Genomic DNA, 16,188 nt, shown 5'->3' with positions numbered 1-16,188 from the left:
TTCCCTCTTTTATGCATGTTATTCACGTAGTATTTTTTTTTGCAGTTTTGTTAGAACAAAAGATCTTATGCTGTGCATAATAGTTGGCTGATAGCCACCAGCATAGAGTTTCATACTATAAGACTAAAGGGCAATGATGGGAAGTACAGGCCTCAGACGAACTGTCTGTCAGTCTTTTTCTACAGTTTCTGTTTTGTTCCGTGCGCAGCAGCTGTATTCTGTCGCAGTACCTACGCCAGTGGTTCTCAATGAGGGCCCACGGACCACATGGGGTCCACGAAGTCATTTTTGGGGGTCCGCAAAACCTATCGTCAAAAAAAAAAAACACTTTTTAAAGGCATACTGTCCCATGACAACGGCGCCTTCCAATTTTTTTTTTTTTTTTTTAATATGATTCACCACATAACACTTCTACATTGTGGTGGTGCTAACTCAGGTCTCCCCTTCTCCATGAGATGGTTGTAAAGCTTTTGTTACAGTTTTCTAAGACATATGCACGCCAGCATACTTTTTCTAGGCTTGCATATTTTAAAGGGCAAACATAGCTAGAAACAGGCTCAATGTGGCTGCAGAGCACACCATTTATTGACAAGCTGTTGAGATCGAACTGGCGTGGCACTTAGTTTTACCAGTCTTCGCCAGGGAGAAATGAAGGGTGCCTATTTCACGCTGCATGTTGTGTTCATTTATGAACCCCCCTCCACTTTTTTTTTCTCTCACTGCAAGAAGGGGTCCCTCATCACTTCCACCGGTTCACAAGGGGTCACCAAAACATCCATGGCTGAGAACCAGTGACCTACGGTGTTCTCTGGTGTGGGTGCATGTTGGGGTGTGACGCAGAGCACTGAAGCGGTGTCTGTTGTTGAAACTGTCTGAAATGTGCTAGGTCCCTCGGTCTGCTGCGACGCTGGGGCTTTACAGGTTGTATTTGACAGTTTAAGCAAAGCATCACTCACGCACCGCTCCTCACTGATGTAGCATCCCGAAAAAGTCGGTGGCAATGTGATAGTGATAGCTATAATTAACTATCAGTAGTGACTATTACGGTAACCATAGAGTTTCATACTATAAAACCTAGAGGGGAATCTGGTGCTAGTATCTATGCAGGGGACTGCACAAATTGCACGTTTTTTTTGTAAGCACGTCTTGCCAAGACGCCATCAATTTGGCTGCAAAACGACGAAGCGAAGTGGATGCACCGCCATGCTCTGCTGAATCGGCTTTACAGCGGAGCAAGAAATGCATTGTACGTACTGCTGTTCTCACAATCGTTCTGCGCACAGGCAGACGCGCCTGGTGTTGCAGCAGAAAATACATTCAGTGCTCGATACAGCACTTGTATTTCCATAAATACATGATACGTACTTTCAAGTGAAAATCACACGTTTGTTTTCAGATGCAAAAAAAAATAAAATCAATCATCATTTGGTAATGCCAAATCTGGAGTACAAAACTGCAGAGGAATACATATTACCCTGGTGGTTAAAAGTGTAATGTTTCACTTTAATCTCAAGGTCACGCAAACTTTCTGCAATAACTTATACGTATATAAGAATGAAGCAAGTTTTAATTGGAAATAACTTCGTATCACTTTGTTTTACACTCGGTAAACAAGTACCGCGAATCTCAAGAATGTAATCCACTCGAAGCAGATCTGAAGCCTGTACTTCCCATCATTCCCATGGCGGTTAAAGCACGGCTCAAGGAGCCCCGCATAGACACTAGTGCCAGATTCCCCTCTTGGTTTCATAGTATGAAACTCTATGGTTACCGTAATAGTCACTACTGATAGTTAATTATAGCTATCACTATCACATTGCCACCGACTGTATGCAAAGGTACAATGGGCCCATGAAGCTGTCGACTATCAAAGCTTTTTTTTTGTTGTATGTGCAAATTACAGAAATAAATTTTGATCAGAATGAATGCAAATTCAATGTTGAAAAGTTGCTAGCACAACTCTCCAATTTTGGCCGGGTTACTTGAAAGATGCATGCATTGTGTACTCGACAATTCACAATGTTAATGTGTGGCTGTTTTTTTTTTTTTTTTATGCCTTCCCTGCCAAGATCTCGAATGCGCAGTATGCAGCAAACAAAAAGAAAAAAAAATAATATGATGTTTCTATACCAGTCGCCAATGGGCTCTTTTGCAGCTGGATCTAGCTGCCTGTGTGGTGATGTAGCCAATAAAAAAATTATGTTTTAGTGTAAATAGCTAAGAAGGATACATCAGCAAAATTTAGCTGGAAAGCAAGCGAATTTTGCAAGCCTTATCTAGAACAAAATTATCCTCTGGTGGTTTTACATCCCAAAAACCACTGAAAGTTAGGTTTTGTGCAGCAACTGTGCTTTTGATGTGACCACCACATGTTGACATTTTACAGTACATACACACCATGAAAACACACAAGCCATCTGAACAGTGTTTAAACCACAGAAACGGAAGTACGTATCCAAAATCTGTTGCGCAGAAGCATTGACAAGTATGGCTACTTTTTAAGCTGCTCAAAATGACATCTAGCCATTTCCTTGCAACTTCAGCAGTGATTACAGGCAATCCCTCATTTCCAGCAAATCATACTATAATTGCCACAATGCTGGACGTATATGGCTAGCCCGACAACTCAAGAAAAGTATGTTGGCAAGACCACTTGCGATTTGAAAGAAAGCACCTATTTAGGTGCAAGTTGCCACGCTTCGGTGATGTGATGGTGAAGCCAGTTTAAGAATAACTTCTTAATGGCTGTTCTGAAGCCATTCACTTGGAGCAGCACAACACAAAATGCATAGCTATCTCGTTTAGCTTCTTATTACAGCACCAAAAGAAAAGGTTGCTCTTCAGTAAAGAAATACACAAGGCCAACAATCAGAGAGCGGCTATAAATCAGGCTTATCCTCACAAAAAAGAGTGCCACCATATGTTGCTAACCAACTTTTAGTTACTATGCACACGAGAAACTTCCCTACACTACTGCATAAATTATTTTTTTCTGCAGAGATTAAAGTTATGCAGCCAAGCATAACACAGACAAATTTTATCCATATTTTAACATAGACACACTTTATCCACTTTAACCTATCTAGATTTTAACACAGACACACTTAATCCTAATTACAATGAATAACATCCCCTATACTTTCTTTGGCATTATTGTCTGTTGGTTCTGATTAATATTGTGTCTAACTAAGAAACGAGCCTTTAAAGTAATAGTCTTTCCTACAGACAAATTTTAGTTACACTATGACAATGTTGAGTCGATAGGTACAAACCAGAAAATGGCAGCAAAGCCTCTCTGCATGCACATCGACAGATGTATTTTCATTGGCTTCTCCACAATACACAAACTGTGTATTTCGGTAGAGCAATTCAGTGGCAAGGGCTAACGTGACATGCAGCTGCCACCCCGCAGGCACAGAGTTTCATGATAGTACACTAGAGGGAAATATGGCACTAGTGTCTATGGGAACTGCAATGCATGGCTCTTTAACCGGCATGGGAATGATGGGTAGTACAATAAAAGCTCGTTAATTCGGATTTCACGGGACTGGAAAAGATATCTGTATTAACCGAATGCCGAATTATCGAAGGTATCAAGAAAATAATAAACAAATGTCTGTTTACATTGATACACATCCATTTTCTTGACGAATACGTAAATCCTATACTTATTTTGCATAAGAGCAGTGTAAGAGTCGCAATTTTTGTCATCCTAAGACTTTGTTTTCTATGTGGCCAAGGAACCAGAGACTCCCGTATTCAATTGGCCCGAAAGATGCTCTGCACCCCTACCTTATTACGTATAAGTACCACCATCACCAGAACCACCACGTGCACGTAACGATAGTTCTTTTGCAGGTAAAATGGCCAGCAACTGATAGTTCGTCCATCACGATGTAGCAAACAAGTTTTATGCCAGCATACTGAATGCAGCTGAAAGCTCTTCATTTCCAAGGGCTTCCGCTATGTTTAAGTTTGTGACATTCTGCACGCATTGCATCAAGTTAAAACAAAGCTGCTGAGTGACGGATCTGCATGTGGACAAAACCGTGGTCACTAACTGGTGAAGATATCGATGTGGACAGGACCTCCTCATTTCTGTTGTCTGCGAACGTTGTTTTCACTCTTTTGCACCGCATATTTGAGGCGCTTCGCGTTCGGCACGCTCCGATGACCGTCCGAATTAACCGGTTGCGGCCACATGTGACTGAATTAACGAGAGCTTGATACTAGACTTGTGCAAATATTTTAGCAGGTCGAATATTTGAACAAATACTACAGTACTCGAATTACCTTCGAAACGAATTTAAATTATTCTAAATTTCAAAGTATTCGAAATGAACAAATGGACATATATAAACCACGTGCATCTGCCTGTAAAGGTGGTTTCACTGCAGTGGAGGGGTGCTATACCGTGAATACACCTATCCAGGGAAATCCACACATGCCTCACTTCAAAGTTAAATGAACAAATTACCCTCACATCTATTCATCATTCTTTAAGTTTAAAAGCTTGTTATATCGGCTTATATGTTCTAAATATAGTAAATTTTAAAACTTACCATATTTTACAGGCTATCACTTGCATTCTACTGAAAGTCATATCCTGCTTTCATTCAAAGTTGCTTTCACTTCCCTTTGAACCAAAAGAATGACATTTGCACATACCTTGTTTCAATTTTAAAAATATTATGCAGGTTTGTTGGGTCATGACAAATATGCTCATTTTTCTTTATATGTGACATACACTACTCGAATTTGATTTGAAATTACTTGACCATATCACTATTCGCTTCGTACCTAAAATTTACTATTCGCACAAGCCTACTAGATACCGTTAAACAATGCATGTGCTGGCCGGGACCAAGGATCACGTCCAAATTATCCAATTTTCCGAATTAATGAGGGTCAAATTAACAAGCTTTTACTGTATATGGATTTGCCTAAGCTTTGCTTTTTTGGGGTTCATTTGGCCTGCAGCCGCATTGTTTCAAGACGAAGTTCAGTAAGCGTTCAGCAGTCCCACTTTACCACCTCGACCATTTCAAGTCAGCTCACGAGGTTCAAAATGAGCCATTCTTTTATTCAAAACAAAACCCAAAACACAACAACAAACAAAGCCGTAAGTGTGTTTGAAGCGGCAAGCACTAGACAAATCCATGTACTACCCACCGTTCCCATGGTGGCTCAACAATTGCAGCGTCATTGTTCCCTCTAGTAAATAGTGTAAAAAACTCTATGCCCGCAGGCACTTTTTGTATGCCTCACCACAATACACAAATCTCTTGTAATGCTTTGATGCATACCCTACATCGACCGAAGTAGGAGGCTCGATGCCCACTGTGGCAGCCGCATTTCATTTCAGAACTTGCAGGAAGACGCAAACTGGATTTGACTGGCTTTGCCTGCAGGCATGCGTACTCAACGTGCAGCATGCAGCAGAGGGCTAACCATATCCTGGCACTACCTCCCCTCTCTTGTAGTCAAACACGAATTTCAACTACTAAATTTTACTGCAGTTGCAATACCATACATATTAACCACAGCCAAGTGCTCTTCTTAGTTGGTGTGTATAACACAGTTGGACAGACCGTCAAATAATTTCGGGAAAAGAACGAGCACGCATGTTTCATACTTTCAGTACCATTTGCATATGTTATTTTGAGTGTGCTCAGCTCCAACGTCACTTTTTCCGCCTTTTTAACCACTAAGAGAGTAGGATCATAGCACAACCCTGGCCTCCCCAGTGCATACGCCTATGACTTTATCTAGATCTAGGACTGGTTGCCGGACAAAGAACAATTCCGGCCACAATTGTTCCAATTGCCGTGAAAGCAGGCGAAAACAGTGAACTTTGGCAATGTCGGCAAAACTAGCACTTGGGCAATTGGAGCTTGGTGCAGACTAGTAGAACTGTAGCAAAGGGTACAAATGGCATAGTCAGATCACCACCGCAGGTGTTTAGGTTTACCTTAAGTTTTATCATCTGGTCTTTTCTAAAGCTGCGAAATCTTCCCAATCAGAAATTTCCAATGGTGACAAAAAAATGGTTAGGGAAGCTACGAAATACTGAAGTGGTTGCAACTTGTACATAGTTTATTGCACGTGTACAGCATATTAAATACAACATGAAAGCATTTCTACCTACGAGCATCACTCCATGTCAACCTGCCTGTCTCACTAAGAAACCAGCGTAAAAAGAAGAATGAGACCAAGGCAAGGACTTTGACAAAACCAACGCTGGTGGTCTTGAAGAAAAAGAACTCCTTAGAGACCCAAAGTTAAAAGAACAATGGTAAAATGTTGCGAAGTTCTGGGCTTACTGAAAACTCTTACTCTTACCATTTGTTACAGTTCCTACTTCATTCTTGTCGTTTCTTTTATGAAGACTTTATATAGCTAACGGAATGCTTTCCCATTTGGCTCAAACGATTTCTAGCTGGCTGCTCTGATGTACGGCAGGATACAATAATGACAAAGAAAAGAGTACAGTTTGTAGCCTTAGCTACAAACATTTACCACTATCTTTGGGAACAAATCTTCTTCATAAACAGATGCTGCAACACAATGAGTGAATGCATCAGGGTTGTAAGCTATTTAGTCCACGATCGTGACAGCAAACAGCACAGTCAAGAATCGAGCATTACAAGCTGAAGAGGTGCACAGTGCACTTATCGTGCATCTGTGTCCCTTGTCTCACTGTCTGCACTAATCACAAGAATGGATAAAAACCAACCAGCCTGACTAAAAAAGCCTAGCAAGTAGTTCGTACTTCCTGCTGCCCCAAGCTTTTCCACACCTCTCACTCGCTGTGCTTTCTACGACAACTGCGTACCTGCCTTGAACCCATTCCTCTTTGTCGCATCCTCTGCGGCATTTGCTACATTGAATAAGAATGTCACTCACGATTGCGGGATGTGCTCTAGGAGGCGTGCTCGGGGCTGCTCAGAGAGCTGCTCCCGGGAGATTGGTGATGGCAGTCGCAGGTGCAGTCCGAGTGCGCGGCCTCCGGACCGGGACAGTCACAGCAGCCGGCTGCCTGGCTGTCCTCGGACCGCTTGCGGCTCCGCGGGCTCTGCAGACCTTCCTCGCAAAAGTGGAGCCAGCTCTTGAGCGAGCTCCGGCGGGGGCTACGCGGGCCACGGCCCGTGAACTGCTCCCCGGGCAGGAACAGCCGGATCTTGTCGGGAGGGCAGGGCTCCGGCGACACCGCCGGCAGGAATGCCTCGATTGGCGCGATGTTGATGGGCGTCGTGCTCCGCGGCCGCTCGATTGGGATGGTCACCACCTCGAGCCGCTGCTGCCGGGTTGGCACGGGGCTGCGCGAGGGCGGCGGCGGTGCCATGGCGGAGGCGACCGAGAGGAACTCCTCAGATTCCACCGAGTCCTGGGCGAGCAAGGTCTCGAACTCATCCTGACTGCTCTGCTTGGCGAGAACCGCGTCCAGCGTGAGCTCTGACTCTGATGAGAGCTGCTCCGGCGACTCGCGGCTGCCCCGACGGCTGGCGCTAGGTATGTCCGCCAGCGACTGGCACACTCGTTCCAGGAGGCACGCTCGGTCGAAGGGGTCGTTGATTTCTAGGTCCTGCGGTCGGGCGCAGGGCTCATTGGGAGCACCAGCCGGCTTCTTCCCACCAGTTCTGCTCTGTCGCTTCTTCGGATTGCCCTCCGGCTGCTTGCTGGGCGAGCCGTCGGGCTGCCCGTCCAGCCGCTTGTCGGGTTTCTTTTCTGGCGCCCTGTCGGTCACGACATTCGGCATGCTACTGTCCGGCACACTCTCGGGCACCTTGTTGGGCAAGCTGTCCACCGGCACGCCGTCCTCGGGTTGGTCGTCGTGCAGGGTGACGGAAAGGCGGGGAGCGGTAGGCACGGGTGAAGGGCTGTGGGGCGAAGGGCTGCGGGGCGACTTGCGGCCGCCGAGCTTGAGCAATGACGAGAAGAAGCCCTTCGTGGTGGGCTCGGGGCTGGTCCCACTACTGCGCTGGGGCGAGCGGCCACGCAGGAACAACTCGGTCCAGGAGCCCTTGCGACGCTGCGGCTCTTCGGGAGTGAGCGAGTCAGTGGAAGGAGGCGGCGGTGCCTCCAGCAAGGGCGGTGCCACGGGCGAGCAGGGAGACCCGTTGGCCGTCAGCACCGAAGAGCCACATGGAGTCAGCGTTGCCAGCGAGTCGACGTCCCCTTCCACCTGCATGAGTGATGCACACGTGGCAGGATACAAAACGGGTTGCATATAGTAGCTATAAGCTTACAACACAGCAACAATGTCCCCCTCCATAGCTCTCACTCCTAGTGAACTTATCTTTCTGGACAGGTCGGTCATGGCAGTTTGTGCGCCTCATTTCCCTCTTTGATTTGATAGTACCTACTTTTGACATGGATGCTGCACGAATGCCTTCTTTTATCTTTTTTTTTCTTTTTCTCTTTCTTCAGCACCCTCATGTATATAAGCACATGAAAAGGCTGCAGTAATAAACTATGTTGAAAGACAGCGCAGTGTGTTGTCTTCTTTCTGGTCGTTGTGTCCTCATGCTGCAAGTGTACAGCAACAACGAAGCTGTGTATTGTCTTGCACTGATTACAATCATAGGCCCATTACCAGCAAGTTGTAACACTATAAAAAATAGTTAGGTGCAGCAGAAAAGTAGCCGTTACAATTACAAGTTTCAACAAGGTAACCTTTAACAGTTACTTTCGATAAATTAGCATCCTCTCCCTGTAGCTGAAATGCAAGGGAAATAAAATGTCACGGTTCATTCTGTTTAGATGAACTGAAGATGATGGGAACGAAAGTGTGCACCTTACTTAGTCCTAAATTGTCGCATATTTCAATCCATGAGCACCGTACATGCCAGAAGCACTGATGTCTTACATTAAGGTCAACATTTCACTACAGTAGAACCCCACTGATACGTTTTTGAAGGGACCGTAGGAAATAAACGTAAGAGACGGAAACGTAAGAGCCGAAAAACAGGAAAGAACGCAAAATATTTAGTGGTACAGAATTTTATTTCAATTCTTACGAGCAGCACAAAATTGGCGCGCTCAGCCGCGATCTAGTCGATGGATAGAAACGCGGAGCTTAGGACGGCCTCATCCACAGAAATGTAATCAACGTATGTGATTTTTTTTAACACCAACAGCTGTAGGCATGAAAGAACTAAGCACACGCAATCATGACCGGCGCGGCGAGTCCCGACCGCGAACCGCACGCAGACCGTGCGAGCTCCAACCAGCTCGAACTCCTCCCGCTCTCCGACAAATAACGATGATGATGAGTCTACGCCAACGCGATGGCAGAAGTGAATGCCAATCTCGAAGGCCTTTGCTTTCGCAAGCAATTACGTCATACACGCCATGTTTGTGCAATACAATCTCAAAGGCTATGCTTTTGTCAATAGTAAATGCCAATCTCGAAGGCCTTGCTTTTGCGTGCAGTTACGTCATAGGACGCCATCTTGCAATTTGAATCTCGAAAGGCCATGCGTTTGTTTTGCATCAAGTGCAAAGATTCTGTTGCTGTGCGCCTCTCATGCGGTTAATATTACGGTCAAACAAGGGCCAAGCCGCATGTAAAATGCACCATGGCGGCTCTCTTTGGTAATCACTTCCGGGTCGGCCTCCGAGCGCACTTCCGCGGACGTATCATACGGGAACGGTCCGACAGTTACGACTGTAAACAGCGGGGTTCCGGACAATACATTGTTATCCCTATGGGAGCTATGCCGGGACCGGCGGATAAACGACGTACACAGTCGGGAAAACGCAGCAGTGAGGAACGTAACAGCGGGGTTCTACTTATTGAGAACGTTTAGGGCTGTAACTGACTGTCAAACCGTGAAAGCCTGTGTATCTGCTCTTCTGAATGCCCTCCCAAGAGAGAGAGAGAGACTGAAAGAGAAGCACGGAAAGGCAGGGAGGTTAACCAGATGCAAGTCCAGTTTGCTCCCCTGCACTGGGGGAAGGCCGAAAGAGAGACGGAAAAAAACGGAGATATCGACAGAATCACGTGCACACTTGGGCAACCAACCAAGTTTGGAGAAATGGAATCCGGGAGATTCTTTGAACGGAAGGGGGGGGGGATGCACCATCTGACACTACCTCCCCCTCGCCCTTGGTCGACAATTTTTTATTGCAATAGCAATTACACGGACACTATCGATGGGTTTTTGCCATCGTCATTCTTCCGAGTCCAAATCGATAACAACTCCTACGCATCGTACGTTCTACGCACCGCGAGTAAAAGAGCGCTGGCGCTGGGGACGAACGCGGCTGAAGCAGAGGTGAAACTAGCCTGTCATCTCCGTTGCATGAAGAGCACATGCGATAACATCGCCTGGCGTGCGAGGCCCACGTGCTCCAGCAAAAATCTGATGAACAAGCACTCTGCACGGTCACCATCTTCCCAGCTGCTATTGCTTTTCTTGGATTTGAAGGGTGCCAACATGCTTTTGCAATCGTATGCGAACGACAATGTTCGACCTGCTTCCATGTGGAATGCCAAAATCACAACTACAAACGACGCAGCGTGCGTGATGCTTTCCCATTCTTGATTCTTCAATGCAACAGAGTTCAGGTGTGTACTGGTTCAGAAATACTTGCAGATACTTCTTGTGCTTGCGCTCCTTCATTGAGCCGTGATTGACGGTAGGCCTACACAACACCAAAGCGGCTGACAACCGAGGCCGCCGAGGCCTCAACGTCGAGTGGGCGAAGAGAAGAACAGTGACAAAGCCTAGTGTTGCTAGTCGCGGAACGCAGCGTATCTCCAGCTCAGCTGAGTTACGGCCACTTGCACTGCGTTTGCATCAACAATGATGTGCGCGATGTGCGTCAAAAAGGATGAGACCATTCAACTTGTGGTGCTACGGTTTCAGGGCACCGACACTTTGCAAAAATCTGTAAGGTGAGATTCCAGCAAGAATTTTGTCCACCGGAAAACTCCTTCACAAACTGCTTTTCTTAAGCTCGCACAGCCCAACATGTTCCTGAGATAGCGGGTGAGCACCACAAATGCTTTTCAAAACATACTGCAGGAATGCCACGCCTCATTGTAAGCTTCTTTGTGTAGAGAGAGAAAGGAAAAAACAAAAGAAATGAAATGAACAAGGAGTATTGAATAGAAAGTCCTGTGGACCACTCGTCTTCCCCTAGTTTGGCCTCCTCCGCTCGCAGACTGGACGGTAAACGCTCGCTGCCTTTTCCATCCATACAGGAGAGAAGATCCTTGTGGCCTCACAATGCACCGCCGCATTCGATCAAACATAGGTGGTTTTTTTCGCACACTGATACGACCCCACATCCGTAGTTGGCGTTCTAGGAAAACGCCAGTGCGAACTGTGGACAACGAGGGGTCTTTTTTGTATGTCCCATCTGCATTCATTGTTCTGTTCATTGTGTGCTCATTGTTTCTGTGTCCCACGTCCTTATTCGCCCTACACTATCTCAGCAAAAAGGAGAGGCGAGTCGAGAGTACATTGTATCGAGAGTTAGAGTCCGCGAATGCGCTCCGTAGTTGCCCGGCTTAAGGTCCCTGAAAAAGCCCAGCTGCTCCATAATCCCCGCCGGGGTGTTATAAATACGCGTGACCCCCAAAGAATGCACTGCCGGGCGCAATTTCTCTGCTCCTACTCTGTAGGCTATGTGTTCTGGCACTACGGTCGCATCTCGAAAAACATGGATTGGACTGAGTTGTACTTTTTTAGCACGTGGCCAAACAACTTTGCCCACGTCGCAAGACAAAGCACTGGACACGAACAAAAACGGGGCACAACTAAAATTCCAGGAGTTTTTCCTTGCCCGTGCAACCGAAAGAAATGGTCAAAATCTGGAAGCCTCTCTGGTAATCCGGGAGACTTGGCTGGTATGCTTGGGGGAGCACATCAAGTCTGCAGGCACAGACCTGTTGACTTAAGTACGTCATTAACGCTTTCGTTGCCTTCAGCGCCTTTGTGATTTGCAGGGTCGTTCTGGTCTTAACAAGCCCCTTCACCGACGAGTAACAGAGCAATCGTGTCACCAAAGCCCACCTACCTGTGGTGTGGACACCTCAGAGGGAATGAGGGTGTCGGGGCTCCGTGGCTCGGGGCTACTGTCCTGGTCATCCGTGGGCAAGTCCTCAAAGGAGGCCAGGGGCGCCGGCCCAAAGCGGCGCTGCCGAGAAGGGTAGCCCCCCTTCTTGGGAGGCGCCGCCATCACCTGCGCAGGGCATCATGTGGGAGACACAGATGTTATCAGAGGTAAAAAAAACCGCAACTGACGCTAACGACCTCCGTGTCTTAAAGAGACACTAAAGCCAAAAACGATCTTTCTCATATCAGTTACGCACAACTTCAGAATACCAAAAGCACTACTCTTACCGCAAAAAGATGCTTTGTAAGTGAGGAAACGTGCAAAAAGGTGGCGATGCCACCTTGAAGTGCCCGCACCAGCTCAACGCGACGTCATAGATATTGAAGAATCTGCTAAGGCCTACATAACCGTTTGTCACTAAATGTGGTTCACATTGTGTTCTAAGGGACGGAATGTCTCAACATAGCAAGTTTCAGAAAGTTCACTGAACTAGTTTGACCAAAATATGCAAAAACATTTCCAAATTCGTGATGTCACGCTGATGTTGATATGCAGAAGATTCGGCACAAAATTCAAGTGTGATACTTTTAACTTTCATTTCCTCTTCTAATTATAACCTATACTGGCAAAAGTAATGACAATAGTTTTCCGAAACAATAATTTATCTATCTAGACTGATTTAATGGTTCACTTTAGTGGCCCCTCAACGTTCTAACCTTCTGAAATCACACAGCGAGTCGTGAGGAATGCCAGAGTGCAGCACTCGACATTAAATGGCCTCAACAAAGCAGAACATTGGTGTTGGTCTGTTTACGCTAGGCATCGTCTTAAGTAGTGCAACTGAACAAAACATGCAAACGAAGGATTGCAATGGGCACCGAATGCTAGACTTTCAACTGAAGTTCAATAGAAAAATCAAAAAGCTGTAAGTACAAGGACGGAGCCAGGAAAAAGAAAAACGTAAGAAACAATTTTTCTGTAGTAGCACAGCTATTTGGCCTAGTTGGAAACGGTTCATCCTTGAGAAGTGCGCAAGAAACACAGGGACTAAGAAGAGATACGCACAGGACAAGCGCTTCCCCACACAGCGCATGTGCAGTTCTGCACATGCGCTGTATGCGAAATGTGTCACTCTGTCACTCTTACGTACACAACGCTATTATGGATGCTACGTTTCCAGTACTAAAACTTACTAATAAAGAACCCCAGGCAGTCGAGATTATGCATAGTCTGAAGCAGCAGCAACTGAATTTAAGACCGCCATGTTTCACATAGAGTGCATTCACAGTTCTGCACACGCGCTCTATGCAGAATATGCCATTCTTATGTACGCAACACCGTTACGGAGGCTACGTACGCGGTACTGAAACTCGTTAATGTGTACTTAAGCCTAAGTGCACGAGCGTTATTGCAGTTTTTTCACAACTGAATTGCAGCACAAAGAGCCGGTTCACACACAGCAGAGGCAGAAGAATGAAAGACACCGTGCCACAGCAGCAAGTGGTATGTGCCTCACTCTCCAGAGATGTGGAGCGGCGAGCGTTCTACAGAAGCCCTGCAACAGGGGCCCGAGCGACAGGCATTGTCAAAGGATGCACCCTGGGAGTCTTGACAAACACTACAGACATAGACTGTGTTTGTAAACAAGATCAGCATGATGTTGGCACGTGGACAGGATATGGCTCCCCCCCCCCTGTTCTTTGCGCAAGGGCAACTGCACTTGGTGGCTCGAATGACCTGCAGCACCTTTTACTATAATAAGCACCATAAAACAACTAATAACATGTCAAGCATCCCACTAAAATTATCAGTAGGAGTAGGACACAACAGGCACGTATCTTCGCGATCTCATAACGCGAAGGTCATCTACACATTGGGTTTCCCTTTTGAAACTGCACTTCCAGTACGAGTAAGTGTCAATGTTCTGACAATGTCAAACATGCCATGATTAGCTTTTTAACTGTTGCATGAACTCAAAGTTAGCCAGCCCTGTTTTCCTGAAGCTTGAGCCACTTGGAAGAAAGAAAGGGTGCTTCAAATCGATGTACAGTCCTAAAGTACAGCAGCAAAAAGCCAAAGAAAGGAGGGTTTATTAACAACAGTGTGCCTAATTTCATGTCCGTAAAGTAATTACAGACAACAGCACATTCCTGCGTGACATTGAAGGTTTGTGCAAGACTTTTTCAGATTGCGCCAAACTTCAGACCAGACTCGGGACTGCACCGAACTTATTTGGGTTTTCACCAGATTTTTGCTTACACTATGAGCAAAACAAACATTTTAAGAAACCACAAACTGGGAAATGAGCATTATGATGCAAACGCACATTGCCAGATTAAACTAGTAAAACTTTAACATACTAGGATGTGTCACCAGTCCTTAGTAGTAGTAATAGACTTTTATTCAGCCAAATTCATAGGCCGAGCATTTCAACCGCCTGCGCGATCAGTCTTAAATCTTAGGTCTACCACGTCTTCAACATGCAGTCTGAACTGGTCGATAAGTGTTCACTATCCATCTACACCACAATTGTGAAACAGAAGGTGATGTAACACGGTGCTGCTCCGTAAGAACAGTCGCTGTCAATGAACAAACATTCTAGCACTGTTACACACGGGTATCATTAACAATTTAAATCTGACAAGCTACACTGCCAACACTATGGTAACAGCAACTTCAGCAGTGCAAGCAAGCAAATTAGCAGACAAGTTAAGCTCACAACATTACAAAATCCTCGGAGACGTAAAACCACTGCTTCAGCGACAAGAGGTAGCAGCCTGGGAGGGAAATGAAACATCAAACCATGATGTTATTTACTGTTAACGGGCAATTCTAGACCGGTCACCGAGCAACATGTCATTTGCAGAGTGATAACTCCCCTAGTTGTTAATACAGCATTGCCTCTCCATAAGATTATGTAGTAGCTTGTTCAGAATTAAAGGACTCTGATGGTAAATCTTACACTACTACAGACAACAGGCATGACTCAGCACTATTTACTGGTTAAGGTGTTCCTTCCAAATGGGCACGCACCCTGTGCGTCAAGCTAAGATCATTTATTGATCTGAACAGGTGGAACCAGGAAATGGGCGTACAAGCTCTAAGTGACTGCAGGTATTTTTCGTTTCTCCATGCAGCCGCGCAAGCAAATAAGCGCTCCCTGTGCTAACCGTACTGTATGTAGCACTCGCAAAGCCAACTGCATTAAACGATAAAATCGGGCTACAAAACGACCACACGTAGCGCGAATAAACGCACGCACGGTTCAAAACAAGAAACGCTTCATCGATTTGTTTGTTTGTTTTTTCCTACTATGTCGTTACATATGCAAGAACGATCCGACAAAATATATTTAGAAAGCAATAAGCATAGCACAATCGCCGAGATGCAAAACATTCTGCAATCTAAGTTAGCAGTTGGTATCCGAACACGCGAAACTGGGCGCTACTACTTTGCAGGACGGCGCCTGGCGTAGACGCAGCTATGTAACGCTTGCAAGTGTGCGTTCAACATCCGAGTGCACGAATGCACACATACCGCGGAACACATACGTGTTCCTCAAATGTGCAACAACCGAAATCTCGCGCATATCGACGCGCGCGGCGCAAAGAAGCGGCCAGCGTTATGCATGGCTACGCTCCGGTAGATATGCGTTCACAGGTGGAACGCGCGGCCAAGAAATGCAAGCCCAGCCCACACCCCGAAAAGATACAGAAACAAGAACAACAAATCCTCGCGAAAAAGAAATTAGTGCGCGCTTTTTTTTTTTCTTAAGTGCTCCTTAAGAAAAGCGTCCAGGGAAACGCGCGAGCGACTCGCTTCAGCGCCCGCTGCTTTAAAGGGAAGCCGCCACCAACATATCTTCCATTTTCGGAGTGCGTGCATCTCCCAGCCGGCTGGCTCGCTCGCCGTAGCCATGCGAAACTTGTTCTAGGCCTAAAAAGCCGTCGCTTACCGCATCATTGCGACTATTCCCTTGCGTCGCTTCCCAGTGGCAAACGTGCAGCCGCTCACTGCACTCGTTGGTGTGAAGCCCGCTTCACATCGGACATTATACTCTCCTATGGAGCCTGTGATGACATTAACGAAATAGAATAAAGAAAAAAGAAAGGATAGCTG

At 46.1% G+C, this 16,188-nt stretch overlaps 2 protein-coding genes across 2 annotated transcripts in view; both read right to left on the bottom strand.

The window, feature by feature from the left end:
• The window catches only part of LOC119373482 (protein stoned-B-like), a 40,645-nt gene extending 33,483 nt beyond the window's left edge, over positions 1-7,162 (bottom strand). Inside the window, 1 exon segment of the mRNA XM_037643516.2 lies at positions 6,907-7,162. The gene's annotated coding sequence lies outside the window, so the exon portion shown is untranslated.
• Positions 6,901-16,188, bottom strand: LOC119374964 (proteoglycan 4). The gene is made up of 3 exons (XM_049420484.1): positions 16,025-16,188; positions 12,031-12,195; positions 6,901-8,185 (listed from the first exon to the last, which is right to left on the bottom strand). Exons 2-3 carry the CDS (start codon positions 12,190-12,192, stop codon positions 6,923-6,925), a joined length of 1,425 nt encoding a protein of 474 aa, XP_049276441.1. The 5' UTR covers positions 12,193-12,195; positions 16,025-16,188; the 3' UTR covers positions 6,901-6,922.

This window comes from Rhipicephalus sanguineus, chromosome 11 (genome assembly GCF_013339695.2).
Source record: "Rhipicephalus sanguineus isolate Rsan-2018 chromosome 11, BIME_Rsan_1.4, whole genome shotgun sequence".
NCBI lineage: Eukaryota > Metazoa > Arthropoda > Arachnida > Ixodida > Ixodidae > Rhipicephalus > Rhipicephalus sanguineus.
Note: the sequence above shows the minus strand (reverse complement) of the source record. Positions and strands in the feature narration are given on the sequence as shown.

Bases quoted from the DNA above. Each gene is read 5' to 3' on its own strand.
- LOC119374964 (XM_049420484.1), bottom strand. From the start codon at position 12,192: ATGGCGGCGCCTCCCAAGAAGGGGGGCTACCCTTCTCGGCAGCGCCGC. The intron at 8,186-12,030 runs GTAGGTGGGCTT...TCACTCATGCAG, and splicing joins CTGAGGTGTCCACACCACAG to GTGGAAGGGGACGTCGACTC.